Raw genomic sequence first — 22266 nt, 5'->3', positions numbered from 1 at the left:
GTGTATCCTTAGAAGAAGAAACGCAAGAAGATTCCCCTTTAAAAAACAGACTCCTTGATGGGCGGGTAGATAAGAAATCTCTCCGACAAGTGGTACAATGATAAGAAACACGCAGGCCCTCCTGCTGACACTGATGACTAAATAGGAGCAGGACCAGGGCGAGTTAGATGAGGATGAGTGGCTGGTAGCATGGGAGTTCCCTGCTACGTGGCAATAAAACAAGTTTCAGACTGATCTAGCTCAAGATCCTGCACAGGGTATACTACACATGCACCCTGCTTCAGGATTAGCAGGACGGGAGGCGCAAGCTGCCTGAGAGGATGTGGCTTAAAGGGCACCTTTGTGCACACACTGTTGAGCTGCCCCAGCACACAAGCATTCTGGAAACCAGTAGGGAACTTGTTGGAGAAGGCAAGAGTGCCACCCTTGGAACTGCAGCCCAGATTGGTACTGCTGGGCATGTGAGGCCCAGCCGACCATTCACACTACCTAAAACTTAGTAATCTTAGGTTGTACGGTAGCAAAGTGGGATATTGTACAGAGATGGGGCTCTGGGCTTCTCCCTACACACCAAAACTGAGAATATAATTTTTTAGAGTAAAGGGAAAGAAAGTCTACAAAGAGAGCGCTTGAGAAAATTATGGGGGGAGGGGGATGGGACACAAACGTGTGTTAAGAGGAGGACATGGAAGGCAGTATTTTCGGTAAAAGTGGAGGGGAGCCAGAACACTTTCTGCATTAGATTTATAGCAAAGTAGCCGAATGAACCTGTGATGGAGTGAACGGTACATACTGATAAAGATGCTGTATAAGCAGTGACCAGTGTCTAATCATAGGGAACAGATGGTGGGTGGTTGTCGTACATATGTTTACTGTATTTGTTGAAATGGAAAATATTTAATAAATATATGTATGTGTATATGTGTTGACAATGTGGAAAATGAACTTTAACATGAGTCTGAGTGTCACCTAGTTATGCCCTTATTTGACACTGATTGAATGTTGCCTAACTTAAGCATATGTTCTGAAATAGCAACTGTAGCAGTGCATTGATTGAAAACCAGTATTGTTAACTGTGTGTTAGGCGAGATGTCTCAAACCTACACTAATAATAAGTATATGTTCACCCACGTAGCACAGCATCTCTTACCACTGCACACTGTGGTTTTGACTTTATATGTCTGATTATGGCAACAAAACAGTTGGACGCTGGTCCTCAAAGTGATTGCAACTAGTGGCACATAGTAATGCTTATGAAAATTAAACACCTAGGCAAATTGGAAAAGAGCAGTACAAAAGCTTGAAGAAGATTGTAGTCCATTCAAATTGTTGAAAAGAATATAAAATGGCTGGAAAATAAATATGTATAATACCACTGAGGTAGTGAATAAATTCACCACTCTAACTCGTCATACATTTAAAATATCAAGTGCCTATAAAATATTAAAGACTGAGGTAACTTCAGATGAATTTGTTGTTAACATGACATCAGGTTCTGCTTTTATATTGTGTTCTTTTTCTTTCGAGTAGTTTGCCGTTTTTAAAGTTTTCTTCCAATGAAGCAATTCATCGAACAGAGGCTTATGAATATGCACAGTCATTAGGCACCCAGCCATGCACGCTTCCTAATTTCCAGGTGAGAATATTGCCTTTGCTGGTGTTAAGCTTTTGCTGTCTCATATTCTTTTGTACTGCCAGACACTACTATAAGAGGCATAGAATATGGATGTTACAGCGTAGGCTTATGTGATTCTCTCTTAAACTGCACTTCTAATCCGGATCAATTATGAACCATGATAATGTAAAGCCTGCAAATATTTACATTCACAGTGTCATACAAAGACACTTTGGGCTGTTGTCTCCAACTTTATTCTTGTATTTCAGTTACTTTAATTCATCTCATCACTGTAGCTAGTATTTCGCTTTGCACTCCCTTTCTTTTCTAGTGAAGGATTTTCATTTTTGTTTGGAGATTTGCAATAAGCTCATCTAATTGTGCATCTGCTGGCATACCTTTAAATATGTGAGTGTAGGGACAGGGACATATCAGTATTTCAGTGAAATATTAACTTTTTTACTAAATGTTATGTCATTCTGACTCTGGACTACTCCTATACACTTTTGTAATGGACAATTTTTAAAAATTGGACACATTTAAAAAATGCTAACCAAACCTGCACATGCTATGTCTCCCTGTTCCTCAGAATCCTTAGTAATCTGTCTCCAGTGTAACAACTGTAAGCCGTGCATGATGAAATCATTATTTTTTTTCCACAGGTGTTCAAGTTTATTTATGCCTGTCGATTGGCCGAAGTGGGACTTGCTGCGCAAGCATTTCATTATTGCGAAGTCATCGCCAAAACAATACTGAAACATCCTTCTTACTATTCTGTGGTGCTCATCAGCCAATTGATTGAGGTATTAATGTTACTTTATCAATGCAGCGGAGTACTATATCACTTCTATTAAAATAATAGCTGGGCCCCATGAAGTCATAGCTGTCAAGGTTTAAGATTGCTGTGTGTGACATGTTCATAATTTAAGTGTAATTATGAGTGACATGTCAATGACTATGAGTGACACTTTCTCGTGAGCAAAATCAAGCAGTGAATGAAGACGAGAAGATATGAGAAATTACACACATCTGAGCAACGAGAAACCCTTTAAAGTGCTGCAAAGCACCAGAATTTGAAGGCCACTAACCTAGTGGGCTTTGTACCTGATCGCACTGTTTGGGGAGGGGGAAAGCCTCCGGCACATGATAGCCTAGGTCACACACAGCCTGGCCAGATGAACATTATTTGAAAAAGACACAGAACTATAGCATAAAAATCAACAATAGCTCAGCGGCCGATCGCCCTGGGTCTGGTGCATCACCCACAATAACATGAGTCAGTTGCGCTCTGGTCTCATGATGAAGTTGAAGTTAATATACTTATTAAGCGCACGACTACCAGGCGGTTTCTTGGCGCTAGGGATACAGGCCCAGGGGGGTTAGGGGAGGCCACTAGGGCGAGAAAGCTTGTGAGAAGAGGAAAGTCTTAAGCGCTTTGCGGAACTCAAGATAGGAGGCAGAAGACCTAATAGTGAGAGGGAGGGTATTCCAAAAGGTGGGGGCAAGGGTGGAAAATTTCACGCCCCCAAATTTCCTCTTCCTAAAACGAGGGACGAAGAGGAGGGACTGGGCAGAGGAACGCAGCTCTCTGCTTGGGGTGTAGGCTTTAATTTCAGAATTAATGAAAGCTGGAGTGGTTCCTGCGCAGGCCTGGAAAGTTGTGCAGCCCATCTTGAAAAGAGCGCGTTCCCGAATATGGAGCCAATGCAGGGCTTTAAGTAAGGGAGTGACATGATGTGATTTGGGGAGGTTATAAATAAGTCGGGCAGCTTGAATTTGGACCAGTTGTAGGCGCCGGAGATCGTAAGCAGGGACACCAGTGTACAAAATGTTGCCATAGTCAAGGCGTGACATGACCATGGCCAAAAGCATAAGTTTTAGGGCAGAAAAGGAAAAAAAATGTGATATCTTTCGGATTGTGCGAAGAGTAAAAAAAAACAGGATGAAACCACTGAACTGATCTGGGGGTGCAAGGTGAGGTGATTGTTAAGTTTTATCCCTAGAGTTTTAACTGAGGAGGAAGGTGAAGGAGAGGTACCCAAGGAGGGGGGCCAAAACAAAGGGGTCCAGGGACTGGAGCTGCCACCTGTAAGTACCAATTCGGTTTTATCGGGGTTTAGCTTGAGGTGACTGCAGTTCATCCAGTCCCTGATGAAAATCATAACGGATTGAAAATTGTGGATGGACTCAGGGGAAGAGGAAAGGTTGAAAATAAGCTGGAGGTCATCGGCATAATTAAATACCGTGACCTCCATGTGCTGTAATGCAAAAATAAGAGGGAAGGTGTATAAATTAAACAAAAGAGTGGAAAGGGAAGAGCCCTGAGGAACGCCACATTGGACATTGCGTGAGGGTGCGGAAAAATCGGCCAGGTGGACGGCCTGTGTACGATTCCTCAAAAAAGAGGTGAGCCAAACCAGGGCGGGTCCCCTGATGCCGGCCGCCTTGACGCGGGTGAAGAGGATGGAATGATCAACCGTGTCAAAGGCGGCGGACAAATCACGAAGGACCAATGCATGGGGCAGGTTGACATCCCTTCCCTCTCTGAGCTTGTCCATAACGGAAAGAACTACCGTTTCGGTGGAATGTGATGGACGAAAGCCCGCCTGACAGGGGGCTAAGCAGCCACTATTCTCAACGAAGGCACTAAGAACTTTGGTGACGTGGCATTCCAGGACTTTACCCAAAAACGGGAGAAGGGAAATGGGGCGGTAATTTGGAAGGGAGGTGGGGTCGGCGCCGGACTTTTTTAAAATAGGAATTATTGTCACTGATTTATGTAAGTCTGGCTTTATCAAAAAAGCAATTCCCTTTGGACATATAAATCAGAACAAAATGACATAACGTACAACAATGATACAGGCAAACTCAGAGCAAAGCAATAGTAAACCAAATTCTGAAACAGCAAATAAATTCCAAATGTACAGTTTTATTTAATAATTAACAAAGCAATAAAAGCAAGTTAAAAAAGTGTGTCAATCAAGGGAAAACAGACAATATATGGAACACAAAATGTTCTAAAATTCATCACACAGGTTCCTAAAGCTAAACCAAGGGAGAAACTCAAAAAGGAATTATTCAGCGTCAGTCAGAATAGTCCTTAAATTATATAGTGAATTCTCTCCCCCAATCCTCAACCCGTTCCAACGGGCCAAGTATAGTGCGCCGTCTTCTTCAGGAGAAATATTAGCTGTCTTCCCCAGATAACTTAAAAAGAGGACGTAATAGTCTCATACGGGGTGGATAGCTCCCGAATTTCTAATTAGAAGTGCTTCCTGCCGCTTAGCCGTTTCATTGATAGGTCGTATTATAAAATTTTACTTATTTTGTGCAATCCTATCAATGGTTGCTATACAGGGTCTTTTCACCAAAAAGATATATCAGTCTCCTCGTCGTGAGTTCATCTGATGAAGTCAAAATATCTTGCTTGCACGCGGTAGTTGAGTATTGTATTTTTAAAATTTCTTGAATAAAGACCAACTAGTGACTTAATAAGCCGGCTCATATGTGAATGGGGATGCCTTCGTCTTCCCACTCGTTGATAAATACTGCTTCTTTTAAAAGGGACCGAAAAGCCTCCCGCGTGTACTCTCCGTGGTGTATAATTGATTATGCAAGCAAGATATTTTGACTTCATCAGATGAACTCCGATCTATCAATGAAACGGCTAAGCGGCAGGAAGCACTTCTAATTAGAAATTCGGGAGCTATCCACCCCGTATGAGACTATTACGTCCTCTTTTTAAGTTATCTGGGGAAGACAGCTAATATTTCTCCTGAAGAAGACGGCTGCACTATACTTGGCCCGTCGAAACGCGTTGAGGATTGGGGGAGAGAATTCACTATATAATTTAAAGACTATTCTGACTGACGCTGAATAATTCCTTTTTGAGTTTCTCCCTTGGTTTAGCTTTAGGAACCTGTGTGATGAATTTTAGAACATTTTGTGTTCCATATATTGTCTGTTTTCCCTTGATTGACACACTTTTTTAACTTGCTTTTATTGCTTTTTTAATTATTAAATGAAACTGTACATTTGGAATTTATTTGCTGTTTCAGAATTTGGTTTACTATTGCTTTGCTCTGAGTTTGCCTGTATCATTGTTGTACGTTATGTCATTTTGTTCTGATTTATATGTCCAAAGGGAATTGCTTTTTTGATAAAGTCAACAGTTGGTACCCCATCCCTTTGGTAGAGGGTCCCTCTCTCTTTTATTAGAGATTATGTAAGTCTGGAACAGTGCCCTGCGCGAGAGAGTCATTCGGAAAAGTGAGAGGGGGCAAAGGGCAAGCCAAAAAGATCTCTCTTAAAACATATGCAGGGCAGATGTCCGAGGGGGATCCTGATTTGACCCTGACAAGCAGAGACAAGAAGGTCTCCCTAGTCAACTGAGGTATTTGATCAAGATGAGATGGGTTGAGCGGAGGCTGGGGCTCAGAAAAGGAAGGGGAGGGCGGTAATATATTTGACTTGATGGTGACGATTTTCTCAATAAAATAATCGTTGAGAAAATCAGAGGGATTGGGAGGGGGAAGGTTTAAGGGTGACTCTGTCTGAAGAGGCCAACTCCTGGACAGTGGTAAACATTTCTCTGGGTTGGTTTTCAGCCGAGAGGATTTTAGAGGAGAAATAATCGGTCTTAGCAAGAAGAATGTTTTTTTTATAATTATTAAGGAGTGAAGTGTATTGCAATTTTAGTGTAGAACAGTAAGCGCATCTCCAAGCGCGCTCCGCCTGCCTTACTATACGTTTTTTCTCCTTTAGCTCGGCTTAAAACCATCTATTTGCGTCATGAGTGCGCCTGGTTCTGACGCGTCTAAGTGGAGCCACTTGGTCACACACTCTGGAAAGCCAATTATTAATGGTGACTACTTGGGACGAGGGGGGTAGTTCTCCAAGGTTGGGGCATGAGGCTAAGAGAGAGGAACAGAGAGAGGCCACATCTACATGATTCCAGTTTCGCGCCCAAGTGTTCCTGGGAAGGGGAGGTCTTTTAGCGAGACTTTGATCAAAGAAAAAAGAGACTAAAGAATGATCTGACCAGGAACAAGTAGTAACAGGGGGAGAAACAGGGATGTTAAGTGACCAGACCTGATCCAAGATGTGGCCGCGGACATGGGTAGGGGTATGAATGTGTGATAAGAAATTTAAACTGCGAAGGAGTTAAGTGAATTCTCTCGACATAGGGTCCTCAAAAGGGTCAGAGGGCCAGAAGTTGAAGTCACCAAGCACCAGGACAGATGAATTGTTCGCTGCTAGGGTTGCCAGCAGTTCCTGAACAGCAGAGATAAAATGCGGCATTTGCTCTGGAGGACGGTACATAAGTACACAGGTAAGGGGAATTTGGAAGGAGGCAGATCGAACAGCTAGATAGTCGACCGCCATGATGGAAGGAAATGAGAACAGTTGAAAGTGAAGTTCGGAGCGAACGATCAGGGCAACGCTGCCTCCGACCTTCCCCACGGGCCGATCTGCGCGTCGGGCGTAGTAGGAGGAGGGGAGAGCCGCTAACACTGTTGGGCAGAGAGTCGGGGCAAAACCAGGTTTCTCTAAGAAACAGAAGATCTGGTTTATAAGTGTCTAAAAAGACGAACAGTTCATGATGGTGTTTAACAGCAGACCTAGTGTTGAGGAGAAAAGCTGAGATGGCAGGGGAAGTGCAAGGTGGAGGGGAAAGCCCCAATATAGTAGATGGGGGGGGGGGGAGGGGGGAAAGAGACCAAAGATGGCATATTTAAGGGAAGAGAGGGAGTGGGGCTAGCTTGGCTAAGGCCGAGTTTGTCAATATGGGCAACGGTGTGGGCGTTTAGCGGCCAAGGGCCTTGGCAAGAACAAAGCTGTTCCGGGGAATAAGTTAATAAACGGGCATAGTGAGGTGCCCTAGCCCCGGCCGGCCGCGGACGGGCGCAGACTGGCTTGCCTTTGGCGCGCATCCGCTGCGCGTGCGCCTGTGCCCAAGATTAAATAGGTCTTGAGAGCGCGAACACTAGAGCGCTGACCTATGTGGGTGGAAGTAACGTGCCTGAGATGGTGCTCGCAACCCCGTCAGCCCTCCGATAACAAGCGGCACACAGCCGTGTCGGAACGAGGCTAGGGGAGCGAGTGAGCAAGGCAGGTAAATAAAACAGTAAATCAGAAACTTTTTTCAAAATTATGCCGTTACACGAAAGAAGCAGCACACAACATGCCCAGCCTACAACCTCCCTCTGCAACCAGGGTTAGTTGCATCCCATGATGGCTGGGTATAATACAAGCAATATTTGTCAGTCGGAGACGTGTTCACTTTAATAATTCCAACTCTAACTGTCATACACTTACTTATGATTTATGATGCAGATCTCCATGGTGGAAAAGGTTACAGCTAAGCACGACTGCTGATGTCGAGCCCGATGGGCTGGGATCGGGCCTTCCCGCTCGCCACGTGATATGATACCCAGTGGCTTAATGAAACTTGAGGGGGCCCCCCTGCGAAGTACATGGAGTGCCCCCGGCCCACCACCTAGCAGCACCGCCCAACAATCTGTGCTATTTTGATTTGAAACCTCAAACAATTAACCTCTTAACCGCGGGGGCAATTCCGCCGCGGTGCGGTGGATTAGCGCAGTGGGCGGGGCCAACGGACGTGCGCAGCACTATGAAGGCAGTGTGCACGTTGGACTACGCCAGCAGCGAAGGGGTTAATGAAATGCCTCTATATTTTGCCTTGCTCAAAGGTCTAATGAGAAAGTGGGAAACACTCTTAATATATAAAACTAAGCCATTTGTAACCTTGTCAAGAGCAGCTTATTTCACTGAGACCGCAATCAGAACAATTGCAAAGAGTGGTCCTGTTGTCTCAGGAACTGCCTATCGCTGAAGAACAAAGAACTACTATGTAGGGTCTGGATTAGAATTTTTATTGATGCACAATAACTTGAAACGGTCCCAGCAGCTCTACGAAAATGATTGTCCTCATTAATGCCATTCTGTTACTCCCTCAGGAATGCCAAAGTTCATTCAACTTCCTTCTCGTAAGTTATCTGGTAAATAACGTAGAAGATGGAAATTATTACCTCCAAGTAAATGATAAATACTTTTCCAAAAACCATGCATTTGATTATAATTTAGGCCTTGTTACACTGCTCATCTGGTACCATTCTTGACATGAAACGCGAATATTTGCGATTTTGACATTAGGCAGTCTACTTAAGAGGAAGTTAGTGCAATCAATAGTGTGTGGTACATCTGAATACTGCCAATTTCTCTTACATGTTAGAGTGCCAGTCTGCCCACTCCCCATGTCACACTTCCACAAAGCTGAAGCTCGCATTTGGAAAAGGCTTTGTGGTTTCAACCAAATCTGAATTCTGTGAATTTAGGGCAATTCAGAATTAATGAACCTTTATTTACTAAGAGATATGTGGATGAAGTATATCTGTAGATGTAGGGTTCATTTCTGCATCATGATGCTCTTTCCCATAGTTAATAGAGCAGACTTGTATTAACAAGTGAACTGATGTACAGTGCCTGTAGCATTTCATATAAACTCAAACACTTATGCAGAGTTGAAAAATTCAGTTGCTTTGCTATAATTAGTTTTTTTTCTGAACATTGTACACAATATGTATTTTCCATGCTAGACGTGCCAGCACACATGGTAATTGGGGCCATCATATTTGCAGATGGCGGCACCAGGGACATCCTAAGGATTTTCAGGGCCCTGTGCCAAGCATATATTGGGGACCCATATAGGGAACAGTTTTGAATTTATGATTTGATTTCAGCTCTTTCACGCCCTCTGTGACCAGGTCATTGACAGAGTTCAGACACACTTGTCCAAATTCTAAATGTGTTTACATGTAATATTCAGGAACAGTGACCAGTGTTTTCAATACTGTAACACAGCAGCTGCTTGCTAATATTATTACAAATAATCTCTGTGACACACTCCCCTGTCCCATATGTGAGGTCATGATTTGATCCAAAAGAAACTATTTTGTGGATGTTGCATGAAACATGGGCATTTATGTACAAAATGTAATAGACTCAAACAAGGCTTTAAGTGGGATGAAAAAACTAGGGGGTCTCTCAAAGGGGCATGGCCGATGTAGTTAAGGGCGTGACTTAAACGCATAAGCGAAAAATCTATCTTAGCATAGTGTGCCACTCCACTTTCTATTTTGCTGTTTCTGTCATTGCATCCAGATATATGATACAAGTAACAACATACCTACAGCAAGTCAGGGCTATTGGCTTTGTCAATGGTTGTTAGTTGCATAAGATAAATAAGCAACAACTGTGGCTTATTGTATATAATTAGGCTGTCCGGAATTCGGTTAAAACCGACTCTGCCTGACAGTACCCTACCGGATGAAAATCAGCTGACCCGGTTTAAACTGAGTCTCACCGATTTTCATTGTTGTTGCACCACTTGGCCACTTGATGGAGCCAAAGCAGTGAAACACAAAACTCACAACAACGTCTGGCCGAATCTGCCGCTAGGGGCACAAAGTGTGAGGTGGAAGGAAATCTTAGCGAGGAGCAGCAGCAGCGCTTGAGTACCGAGGCCGATTCGTGATCTGAGAGCACGCGGGTCGGAGTCTCCAAAGAACCGGGGAAGTAAAAGAGGCCAGCACCAAAGAGGGCAAGAGAAGGTGGGCGCAACACATTTGAGCTCACATACACGGTAACTAGGAACAAGCATTTGCAATGCAATAGGTCTCGCATTAGGAAGTTTTGAGCTATTGGTATTGTAAATGACAATTTTTTTATTTCTGTGTTGGTTTTGAAAGTAGCTAAATTAATAGCTTTGTCATTTACAATGCCAATAGTTATAACTTTCGCAAATGTGACACCTATAGCATTTGTAATGCAATATGTGTTGAATTTACGTAACTTAAATGTATTGCTATTACAAATAACAATGGCTTTTAATTTTTTTAAATAATTAATACTTAAATAAAGGTTATTGTAATTTATAATAGCAATAGCTTAAACTTTTGTAAATAACTTTAGTGAAGATTGTGTTAAGTGTATTTTATTGTGACGGAAATCCAAGAACAGAAGTGAAATATTAACATCTTTTTGTGACATTTGTAATAAAGCTTGAGACATTGAGAGTACATATTTGAACCAGTTGTTGAATGGTTGCACAGATTGATGCTGTGGTGCCCCTGAGTGGTGGTGCTGAGTGAGTGCGATAGATAGATAGCGTGAGGGCGATAGATAGATAGCGTGAGGGCGATAGATAGATAGCGTGAGGGCGATAGATAGCGTGAGGGCGATAGATAGCGTGAGGGCGATAGATACATAGCGTGAGGGCGATAGATAGATAGCGTGAGGGCGATAGATAGATAGCGTGAGGGCGATAGATGGAGTGAGGGCGATAGATGGAGTGAGGGCGATAGATGGAGTGAGGGCGATAGATGGAGTGAGGGCGATAGATGGAGTGAGGGCGATAGATGGAGTGAGGGCGATAGATGGAGTGAGGGCGATAGATGGAGTGAGGGCGATAGATGGAGTGAGGGCGATTGATAGATAGAAAGTGCTATAAATAAACCATTAACAAACATAAACACCTAATAAACAAAAATGCCTGATTATTGAAAAGGAATAGAGCAAGATATTAGATTTGTGCAAATACAATAAACAGAAGCAAGACCGTGTAGGGCAGGAGAGAGTAAGACGGAAACAGAGGAAGAGTGGAGAGGCCAAGACAGGGAAGGGGCAGGAGAGAGAGAGAGAGAGACAGAAACAGAGGAAGAGTGGCAAGGCCAAGACAGTGAAGGGGCAGGAGAGAGTGAGACGGAAACAGAGGAAGAGTGGAGAAGCCAAGACAGGGAAGGGGCAGGAGAGAGTGAGACAGAAATAGAGGAAGAGTGGAGAGGCCAAGACAGTGAAGGGGCCGGAGAGAGTGAGACAGAAATAGAGGAAGAGTGGAGATGCCAAGACAGTGAAGGGGCAGGATAGAGTGAGACAGAAATGGAGGAAGAGTGGAGAAGCCAAGACAGGGAAGGGGCAGGAGAGAGTGAGACAGAAATAGAGGAAGAGTGGAGAGGCCAAGACAGTGAAGGGGCCGGAGAGAGTGAGACAGAAATAGAGGAAGAGTGGAGATGCCAAGACAGTGAAGGGGCAGGATAGAGTGAGACAGAAATGGAGGAAGAGTGGAGAGGCCAAGACAGTGAAGGGGCTGGAGAGAGTGAGACGGAAACAGAGGAAGAGTGGAGAGGCCAAGACAGGGAAGGGGCAGGAGAGAGCGAGACGGAAACAGAGGAAGAGTGGAGAGGCCAAGACAGGGAAGGGGCAGGAGAGAGTGAGACAGAAATAGAGGAAGAGTGGAGAGGCCAAGACAGTGAAGGGCAAGGATAGAGTGAGACAGAAATAGAGGAAGAGTTGAGGCCAAGACAGTGAAGGGGCAGGAGAGAGTGAGACGGAAACAAAGGAAGAGTGGAGAGGCCAAGACAGTGAAGGGGCAGGAGAGAGTGACACAGAAATAGAGGAAGAATGGAGAGGCAAAGACAGTGAAGAGGCAGGAGAGAGTGAGACAGAAATAGAGGAAGAGTGGCAAGGCCAAGACAGTAAAGGGGCAGGAGAGAGTGAGACGGAAACAGAGGAAGAGTGGAGAGGCCAAGACAGGGAAGGGGCAGGAGAGAGTGAGACAGAAATAGAGGAAGAGTGGAGAGGCCAAGACAGTCAAGGGGCAGGAGAGAGTGAGACAGAAATAGAGGAAGAGTGGAGAGGCCAAGACAGTGAAGGGGCAGGAGAGAGTGACACGGAAATAGAGGAAGAGTGGAGAGGCCAAGACAGTGAAGGGGCATGATAGAGTGAGACAGAAATAGAGGAAGAGTGGAGAGGCCCAGACAGGGGTGGGGCAGGAGAGATTGAGACAGAAATAGAGGAGAGTGGAGAGGCCAAGACAGTGAAGGGGTAGGAGAGTGCTGTACATAAAAGAAAGGCACATGGCAAATTGCGAACAAATTTGAACATTAACAATGCAAAAATACAAAAAAGCAAGGCTAAGTTGTGGTGTGCATGGACCCAAGAACAAACTGCAGGAAGGAGCTGCCTCAGCCATGTCTGGAGGATGTAAGAAGGGGTCGACAGAATGCCATTCCTGGCGAGGCAGCCATTGTTCCAGTGTCATCCCCTTTACATGGTCAGTAGGAGCAAGTGGGAGGAGGAAGTGGGAGAGGGGTGTGAGATAGATCAAAGCCTTTACTGTGATCAGTGGCCGCAGGCTGCCAGTGAGAGGGTACGAGCATATGGCGAGCGGCGGGGGAGTCTGCTGCGATGCGTGGGGGGTGGGGGAAGGGTAGCAGGCATATGGAGTGTGAGTGAGGCCAAGCGCGCGCCTGGGGAAGCTTTTACGCTCAAGTACACAACATGCATTGTAGGAAATCCGGCTTGTTCAAGAGAGTTTGGTCACATGTAATAGGTTTCGAGCAATAAATTGCTCGACCTAAAAAGGTGAGAAGAGCGGTATTTCAGCTATCCCGAGCTCACTGACAGCCAGAGAAAGGCAGGCAAGGGGGGACGCTGCCGCAAGTTCCAGGACCGCCCGGGGAGGGGCCCGGCATCCTCAAACAGTGATATGGCAGACAGGACAGTTATGGAGCGTATAGCACCGCATCAAATTAAAGGAAAAAGAAAAAAGGATCGTAATCGCTCTATCTCGTAGAGAAATAGCCAATGTATTTGTCACAAAATAGAACAAAAAATGTACTTCAGAAACATTCTGGCTGGCGCTGCCTGAGGCAGCTAATGGAAACTGTGGTAGCGTGAGTGGCAGGAGAATGTTACAACACAGGGGACGTAGACTAACAGGCGCTCCAGGAGGGACAAGGGAATGGAGTGAACCTCTACATATTCCTGCCCAGGGAGACACCAGGCCTTTTTTGATGTCTGATAGGAACCTGAAGAGAAGGAGGCGCTAACCATGATGGTGGCGTCTAAGCACTCGCCTGAGTCCTTAAACAGCACCTGACCCCACAACGACTCCACTACTCGCCACTTGTCTTAATACCTATTCACTGATCGCAGCCTGTGGTACCAGAGCACTGCACGCTCCAGGCCCTAGAATCCAGTAAGCATGGGTGGGTTGCTGGTGGTCTGCTTGATTTCCCTGGCTGTGTTATTGGGGTGCTTCCTCCTCTGTCTCATACCTCTGGCCATCAAACTCTAAGAGGAAAGCGCATTTGTTCAACATGAACATATTAAGTTTCCAGGAAGGCGGACATTAACAATTTGTTCTCTGCAGCCTTCAGATTTTATCAGCAGTGGCCTGGCCAGACTGGCAGTGTGTCAAATCCCATTGTTCAACACCAGGGTCCCTAAGTGGCCGCAGTTAGTAAAAACTGTGGTGCAGAATCTACACATCAATTCAAGTGCTAGGCTCCTACAGTTGGCGGTTCTCACTATCCGTGGTATTCGAATTACTGGCCTGAGTTGGGAACACCTCCCATACCATCCTCCTCAGCCAAGAGTCTTGATGTTGCAATCAATAGCGACCTCTCTCTGAAGTCCCAGATTGGGACGGTAGTCCCTACCTGCTTCTTCCAGCTTCGGAAGATCAGGAAAATCAGTAGATTTTTCACCATGGAAGCCCTATTACAGGTTATTTTATCTATTGTCATCTCTTATATTGATTATGCCAACTCCCTCTATTTCAGGCGTGCAATGTACTTAACAAAAATATTACAGCTGGTGCAAAACCAGGCAGATAGACTGAGCCATCATCAGCTGAGATGGCAACATGCTACTCCTCTAATGAGGAAGCTACACTGGCTCCCAGAAACAATACTGCATTTAAAATCGGTTGTCTCATCTTTAAATCTCTTTATGGTACTTGACCAGAATTTGTTTCTAACCTTATCCAGAGGTATAGTCCCATCCGCAATTTGCAGACAACCTATCTTAACCTCCTAGCTATCCCTACTTACAAATGGAAGAGACGAGGTGGCTGTAGATTTGTGGTCTTAGCCCCTCATTTTGAAACTCTCTTCCCTTTAACATCGGATTGTGTACAAGCTATTCTCTGTTCAGGAGGCTCTTAAAAACCTGATTGTTCTCTTAGGTGTACGAATGACCAATTAAGCAGCATTCTATTCCTATATTCAGCACCAAGAAACCCTCTGGTGCATGTGCGCTCTATAAATATTTATAATATTTTTAACTTAACTATACCACAGGTGAGGAGCAGATATTCCCTTACAATATTAGGGTCCATTCCTTAATGTTGTAAGTGCCAGGGAAGCCTTAGGGGATTCACGGGCTGGTTCCGCAGCACCATGATGGCTTCACTGAACACAGGAGTGTTTGGTACCAAACTACTCCTTTCAATTAATCCACACTGAAGCCAGTGTGCGATTTAATGTACCATGTACCCAGCAGGCACATACGAGGTGGCCCCTGAAAACCTACCAAATCTGGTGTGGTCTCTGACTGGCTGTAGGCAGCAAACCACAAACAGACAGGTTTCTGGCCCCCTGGGACCAGAACAAATGCATATCCTGGGCGAGGATGGGCCAGTGCCCAAAGAGGGAAGCTTCAAAGTCCTGCCACCTTTGTAATGTGACCCCCGCTCCCTCCCCCAGCCTCTGCCGCTAGCAGCAAATGGAAGCCCCTGGTTTACACCCCCACTTTTGGGCAGGAAAACCGGTGGGAAAACTTAGAAGAATAGGAGGTGTGACAACCTCTGCCGACTCCACCCCTTAGGTGGGGGAAGCAAGGGGCAGCACATCTTTCAGTCCCTCCTATCTTGAAGATGGAGCGACCCCTCCAATCAGGGCTAGTTCAATGTCCCCTCCCACAGGAGGGTGGCATAATTATTATGTGTAGTCACCCCAGGTTAGGTGCCCATTTGCCTTGCTTTCTACTCCCCTAAAACACCCCTATATCTATTATTTAGACTGAAAAAGACTACTCCTTTGGCCCCAGCCCTACTGGCTTGTCTCCAGGTTCTGCAAACCTGCGACCAGTCTTGCAGCCAGTGACTTCTTAAAACCCTGGGAGGAATGCTTTCTGCAAAAAAGATTCCAATCTCCTGTGGACAGGGGATCTGTCCAAGAAGAAACAAGCTCTCAGGATCCTGGATCCCGGTGGATCCATGTCTTCTGCCCCCAACACCCATGGTCCAAATCTGAGTGGCTCATCTGTGCAGTGAAGTCTCCCCAGCGGTCCTGACCTAGTGTCCAGCGTTGGCTGACCTCTCCAGTTCTTCACGGCAGCACCTGCAGTGTGAATCTACAGGCTCGCCCGACTGCAACTGGCTCCAGTAAGAGAACTCCGATGTCAAAAGGCACCCCTGCACCCTAAGCCTCTGGGCCTTGGTGAGCTTAGCTGACTGTGCCCCTACGACTCCCTTCATCTCTACTTACCTAGGCTTTTGTTGGGCTCCTCCGATGCCACACTTGCAGCCTGTTTGCCAAACGAAGAATCCCCATTGAAAAGCATTGGGCGCCTGATGCTGATTTTGCACGGTGCACCGGCTGCCCCTGTGCCGCCGCCGCTGCTGGTGGCGGTGGTGTTTGTATGTTTGGTGCTGCTTTGTGTCCCCCCCCCCCTCCCCCGCCCCATGATGGTACTAACCCCCAAAGTTTGGCCCCTGCGACCTATTTACCTACCTGCAAGCAATGTGGCTCCAGGCACCACCAGTCTGCATTGGAAAGCATTGGGCCAAACCCTAATTTTGATCTCTGCTCCCGGCTGCCCCTGTGCCGCTGGTGGTGCAGGGTTGGTGCTCACCTGGGCATTGGCCCTTGCTGACTTTTGGTTCCGAAGACTGGGGGATTGTAAGTGCATTACTGAGTTGTGATATTGTTTTCCCCATAGGAGAACATTGAACCGCTTTAAAAATTTCGAAGTATTGATATTTCACAGTGAAAAGCATTTGTACTTATTGCGAAGATCTTGGTCTTAAAATAAAATACAAAGTATATTTTTCTAAATTTGGCTTGAATCTCCTCCTTGAGTCTTCTGTCCATTGTTGATCACTGTTGTGCAATAAATGTCCTACATTCCTTTGGGTTAGGCGTAAGGCTGCTCGCCACACTACCACTAATAGAGCACTTTTGGTGAAACCCTGGACTTTGTGCACGGTATAACCATTTAGTGGTAATACCGCTTACAGAGCCAGCCTACTACAGGCGGCCTCTCCCCATAATGTTGCCTCCCACCTGCAGACTGCGGCGGACCTTCTGCATTCGTTGGGGTTCAATATAAATATGCCAAAGTGTTCTGCTTTGGACTTGAAACAATAGGAGATGCACCTTTAAATGACATGTAGAAAATTAACTTGGCACTCTCAAAATGAGGCATGTAAACTGATCCATATTCTTTTAAAATGAAATTCATATATTTATTAGTACCACACTTTTAAAAGGAAGACAGAGTAGATGTTCAACAAGACAACTTTCCAGATGTCGGAAGAAAGGAACCAAATATAAAGAGCATGTATACACAGCATATTAACATATGAAATATATACACAGATCAATGAATATTATAGCATGTATACTCACAGTAAGTGAGAGAAATGATTCGCCGAATGAGTGTCTTTTAACGTTATGGCCAGCACGACTAGGGAGCCATTTGCAGTCAATCAGAAAATCAAGAACACCGAAGATTCCTGTGACAACACGTCTGCTTCACAGGCCAGCGCCTGTCTGAGAGACAAGATTCCCTATCTTTAATGCCTTTTACTCAACCCAAGGAGAGATATCTAGAAACCTCTCCCCCTTCCGTCTGTTGTAAAAACACTGCTGGTCGTACCAGTCAGCGTCTAGATCTCTCTAGATCACTCAGGCTGGCCAGGCCCTCGTGTTTGCTTTGAGGTAGAGCTGTGCATTCCGCGCATTTCTCTGGCAAAACAATCTCACCCTGTGAACTGTACCAAGGGCGCATCCCACACAATGGGTTCTAGATTACTCTGCATGGTGAAGAGTTAAAACGGGTGACGAGCAAAAATATCCCCACCCTGCAACTGCGTGAGAGCAGAGAAAATGGATTTGTTATATAAAATGGAGTCGATGATCAATGTATCATTTCTCATAGCATCACACAGTCACATCAGACTCCTTCTCAGACACTCCCTTTCATTTGAGCTGTTTTGGGCACAGTGTGATTTCGAGCTTATCCTCCCGTGCAGCGAGTCCAGGATATTCAGGTTATAAGAGCGATGTTTCAGCCTCTATCCTGGATTTCAGTGAGAATGACTCTGAGGCTGCTAGGCCTTGTGTCCTCCTGCCTCCTGTTGGTAAATCATTTCCGATAGTAAATGTAGGCTTTGCAGTGGGACCTGAAGTTCCACTGGGTGCAGCATCGGGGGAATCTCTGGTGGCCCTCCACCCTCAGAAACCCGCCCATACCCCGCACGCAACCTGGGAATCATCCTGGACTCAAAGTTCAAAATGGACCGCCAGATCAACTCAGTCTCTCCATCCTGCTTCCACACCCTCTGCCTCGAACACAGAAAGACAGTCACTCACGCCCTGGTCACCAGCAGACTCTACTACGCCAACGCAGTCTACGCCGGAATAAACAAAAACCTCACCTGCAAGTTACAGAATATCCAGAACGCCGCCGCAAGACTGGTCCTCAACCTGCCGAAACACTGCCACATCTCCCAGCACCTGCGCACACTCCACTGGCTCCCCATCAAGGCAAGAGTCCCCTTCAAGATGCTCACCCACGCACACAAGGCCCTCCACGACACCGGACCAGCATACCTGAACAGCTGACTCCAATTCCGCGCACCCCACAGGACCCTACGATCAGCCCAGCTCTCCTATGCCGTGGTCTCGCGTACCCGAAAAGCCAGATCGGGAGGCTGATCTTTCTCCTACCTCACGGCCAAAGCCTGGAGCGTCCTTCCGCTCCACCTCAGACCTCAGACAGACGACATCGCTTCCCATCTTCGTGAGAAACCTCAAAACCTGGCACTTCGACGGACACCCTCCTTTATGGACAAGAACCAGTACCCCACCCCGGATAAGTAGTCTCGCTTAACAAATGTCTGATTGATTGATCTCTACGATGTGGTCCAGATCTTGGAGGGAACTGCAAAGGACCTGCAGTGGTGGCTATTGAATCGTGATTGGGTGAAAGGCAGACCCCGCTCCCTTCCCCATCTAGATTCCTTACAGACAAACCCATACTTCCCTGCTCTGAGGACACATTTATAGGACTAGGAGTGCTCCTTTTTCAGGGCCCTGATTTGGGCACTCAGTCAGTTCACTTCATGGCTCTATGCCACATCCGACGGCACTCGGGCCGAAAAGAGCCACCCAACATCACGCAGGGATACTTTTTACGCAAATGTTTTCGAATCCAGTCTGATGCTTGGGAAATTCAAAGGAATGGAATCTGTGGCTAGATATGGTGCCTACCAAGAAATCTTGTGTGGCATATCAAAGCGGCAGAGTCCTTTGAAGCCTCCTGCCTTGATATGCTGGTTTACCAGCCTTCCTGGAGGAGGAGGTGATAAAGCGTCTCTCCAGAGCAGGCATTGTTTCTGTCCTCTGAGAGCAGAATTCTTACCTAGAGGGTCAGAAACTAGTCTGTGGTGGCAGGCTGGACTGGACCAGTCGGCCAGCACAGTAGAAGGCTAGTAGGGTTCAGGGGTACCTCTAAGGTACCCTGTGGGCGCATGTATTAATGTATCCATCACTGGGATCCGTGTGGATTTATTAATACGAGGTGTGTGATATCAAACACCAAAGGTTTTAGTGAAGCCAGTATATAGCTTGGAAACTCCTTTTGACCAGTGCCCAGCACATACCTTAATATGGCTTCCCTGTTCACTTGTACGGTCATAAATTGAACTGGCCAGTACAGGGGCATATCTGCTCATGCAGCTATGTCCTCATATGTAATATAATGAACCTGCCTTAGGGCTGCAAGGCCTGCTGTTGGGGTGACTTACAAATATTACATGCAGTGTTATGGGACATGGCAGTGGCAGTCTGGATGAATTTGGTGCTGGGTCCATCAGAGTGGCACAAGATTTGCTGCAACTTTTAGGGACACTCTTTAGTACCTATGCCGTACGTACCAGAGGTACGAACTTACAGAGGTGCAAAGGCATGGCTTCAGTTAAGTGACCTTTCTTGATATGGTCACTCCAACTTTGTGCCTGCCATTCAATGCAATTTTGAGAGAAAGTGCACTGGGTTCCTGCTAACCAGGTCCCCAGTGCCAGATCTCTTTCCCAAATAATGCAATTGTACTCCAATTGGCAGTACTTTTAGCACCCTCTGTAAGTCCCTTGTAAGTGGTACCATTGGTACCTAGGGCATGGGGGTACAAAAGAGGGTCCCTAAGGGCTGCAGCATGAATTGTGCCCCCCTAACGGATCCCTCACAAAACCCATGCAGACTGCCATTGCAGGCTGTGTGTCTTGGTGCAGTCTAAAGTGAAAACACAACATGGCACACAGCCCTTTGTGCCACACCTGCAGGGACTGCATGCAGTATAGGTAAGTCACCCCTACAACAGGCCTTACAGCCATATGAATGGTGCACTACACTACATATGGACATAACTGCACGAGCAGATATGCTCCTGTGCTGGCCAGTTCAGTTTCTTCTAGTACAAGTGACCAGGGAGCCATTTTAAGTACATGTGCTGGACACTGGTCAAAAACGAGTTTTCCAGCTACAGGATACCTTCACTGAAATCAAAGATGTTTTAATATCAAACATCTTGTATTTATCAACCCACTCTGATTCCAGTGAAGAATGTATTATTACACACACCCAAAGGGTGCCTTAGTGGTGCTCCCTGAAAATCTGCCAACTGCTAGTGTGCTGACCGGCTAGTTCTGACCAGTCTGCCACCACAGACTAGTTTTTGACCCCAGGGGTGAGGGCCTGTGGTGTCACGAGGTCGGTGGGGTGGGGGGGGGAGGGGGGGGGGGGGAATCCTTCTCAGGCAGAATGTGTTTACAACGCCTCCAACAGGGGAATTAGCATTCCAAGGCAGGGAGCTTCGAAGAGCCCACAGCATTTGGTATACAAATCTGGCTCCCCCTCAGAGGTGAGGGGATGCAACACCCAACCAGGGCCCTGGCACCTGGCCTCGTGGGAAAATTAGTAATCCAAGGCGTGCCCACCGTCCGGCTAGTTCCACCACTAAGGTGAGCTACCTGGTGTGGATATGACATTTAAAAGTCTGCCATATTGGTAATGGCAGAATTAGGAGGTCTGGGACCTGGTTATGCCCTTTTCCCACAGGAAGTGGTCATATTGGCGGTGTAGTGACCATAGGGGTAAGTAGCCCATTGGCTACTACTGTACCCTCCCTTAATTCCCCTAAATGTTGCATTTCCCGCCAACCTAAGAAGGACACCGAAGAGCCACAAGAAGCAAGGCCCGAGGAGAAGGAACAGACTTGCCGCCAACCCTTCCATCTTGTCTCTATTCCAGACGAACTTGCCACATAGTTGTCTTGTCCTGCAGATGCTGTGCCTCCAAAAGCCTGGGAGAACTGCCTACCTTCAACAAAGAACCCGGAACTTCCATTGAGTAGTGGAGCTGCTTCCCTGCAGGCTCTCCAAAAGAAGTGTGAGGACTGTTATCGCCACAAACATGACACCAGAAAGTACCGCTGTACCTTTGCCCCTAACCGAAGTTGAAGTGAGACAACCGTGCCAGCGTGGTCACCGACACCCCAGAGACATAGCCCACAATGGTAAGTCCATTGTGGGCAAACCCGCCGCCTACATCCTCTTTGAGCAGGGCCCCTGTACCCTGATGACGAAAACCCAATTCCTCAGGACACCTCTGCACCCGGCCACCCTGGCCTGAGGAGAAGAAAACCGTCTAGGTGTATGTTGCGCTCAATAAATATTTTAAACTTAAACTTAAACTTAAGAGGACCAAAGGTGTCACCACATCCCCGAGCTGTGTGAGATCTGAGCCTCCTGGTTATTTTAGTTTGACTGGTCTCCCAGTCCCAGCTTGCTGCCTGTTTGTAACCAGACCGTTCCCCATTAAAGTGAATGAGACGCCCAACACCATAACACTCCTCTTTACCGGGACGGCAAGGTGACCTGTCAGTGTGGCCTTGGACCTTGCCCCATATTCACCTTAAATCCAGGAGATTAGCCCCTTAAGTCTCTGTGAAGTGCCCGAATGCAGTACATGTTTTCCCACCGTCGGATAACCCTAGGCGCCCAACGCTGAAACACCTCTGCAGCCCTAGAGCGTTTCGAGGTGACCAGTTGGTGCTACCTTGGCCCTTGCCCCATACTTACCTCAAGTCCAAGCAATTGGTCCTGTGAGTCGCTGTGAAGTACCTGTATGCAGTGTATGTCTGTCTTCCATAGCTACGTACAAAGATGGGGAGCGCAGGTTCCACGCTCCACTCCTAGCTGCACTGCTTTCTTCGAAACTCCATCCAACCAACTCGTCAGTACTAAACATTATTCAAAGTTCATTCAATTCGCTTCAAGAATCATGCCCATCCTTTTATCCACTTCTCCACATTAGTAACGTCTTGAATTTTGGAAACTTTCAATATTTGCGCGTGCCCATCCGGACTTCATCGGAAATATCATCCAAAAACAACAGGTGGTTCAGAGCAGCATCTCTTTTATTTTAGACCCAATGCATTTCGGGTTTTAAACCCTTCGTCGGGGGTCACTGTGAAGTCAACAGTTTCAAGAAAAAGCATCA

At 46.4% G+C, this 22266-nt stretch overlaps 1 protein-coding gene across 7 annotated transcripts in view; it reads left to right on the top strand.

The window, feature by feature from the left end:
- The window catches only part of SEC16A (SEC16 homolog A, endoplasmic reticulum export factor), a 478800-nt gene that overhangs the window by 205291 nt on the left and 251243 nt on the right, over positions 1 to 22266 (top strand). For all 7 annotated transcript variants that reach the window (XM_086921035.1, XM_086921033.1, XM_086921029.1 and 4 more), the window contains exons 16-17: positions 1531 to 1636; positions 2278 to 2418. In XM_086921035.1, coding sequence (XP_086777161.1) covers positions 1531 to 1636; positions 2278 to 2418 — 247 coding nt within the window. The remainder of the gene's footprint in view (positions 1 to 1530; positions 1637 to 2277; positions 2419 to 22266) is intronic.

Source organism: Lissotriton vulgaris, chromosome 5 (genome assembly GCF_964263255.1).
Source record: "Lissotriton vulgaris chromosome 5, aLisVul1.2, whole genome shotgun sequence".
Classification (NCBI taxonomy): Eukaryota; Metazoa; Chordata; class Amphibia; order Caudata; family Salamandridae; genus Lissotriton; species Lissotriton vulgaris.
The sequence above is the reverse complement of the archived record's forward strand: the minus strand, read 5'-3'. Positions and strand labels throughout refer to the sequence as shown.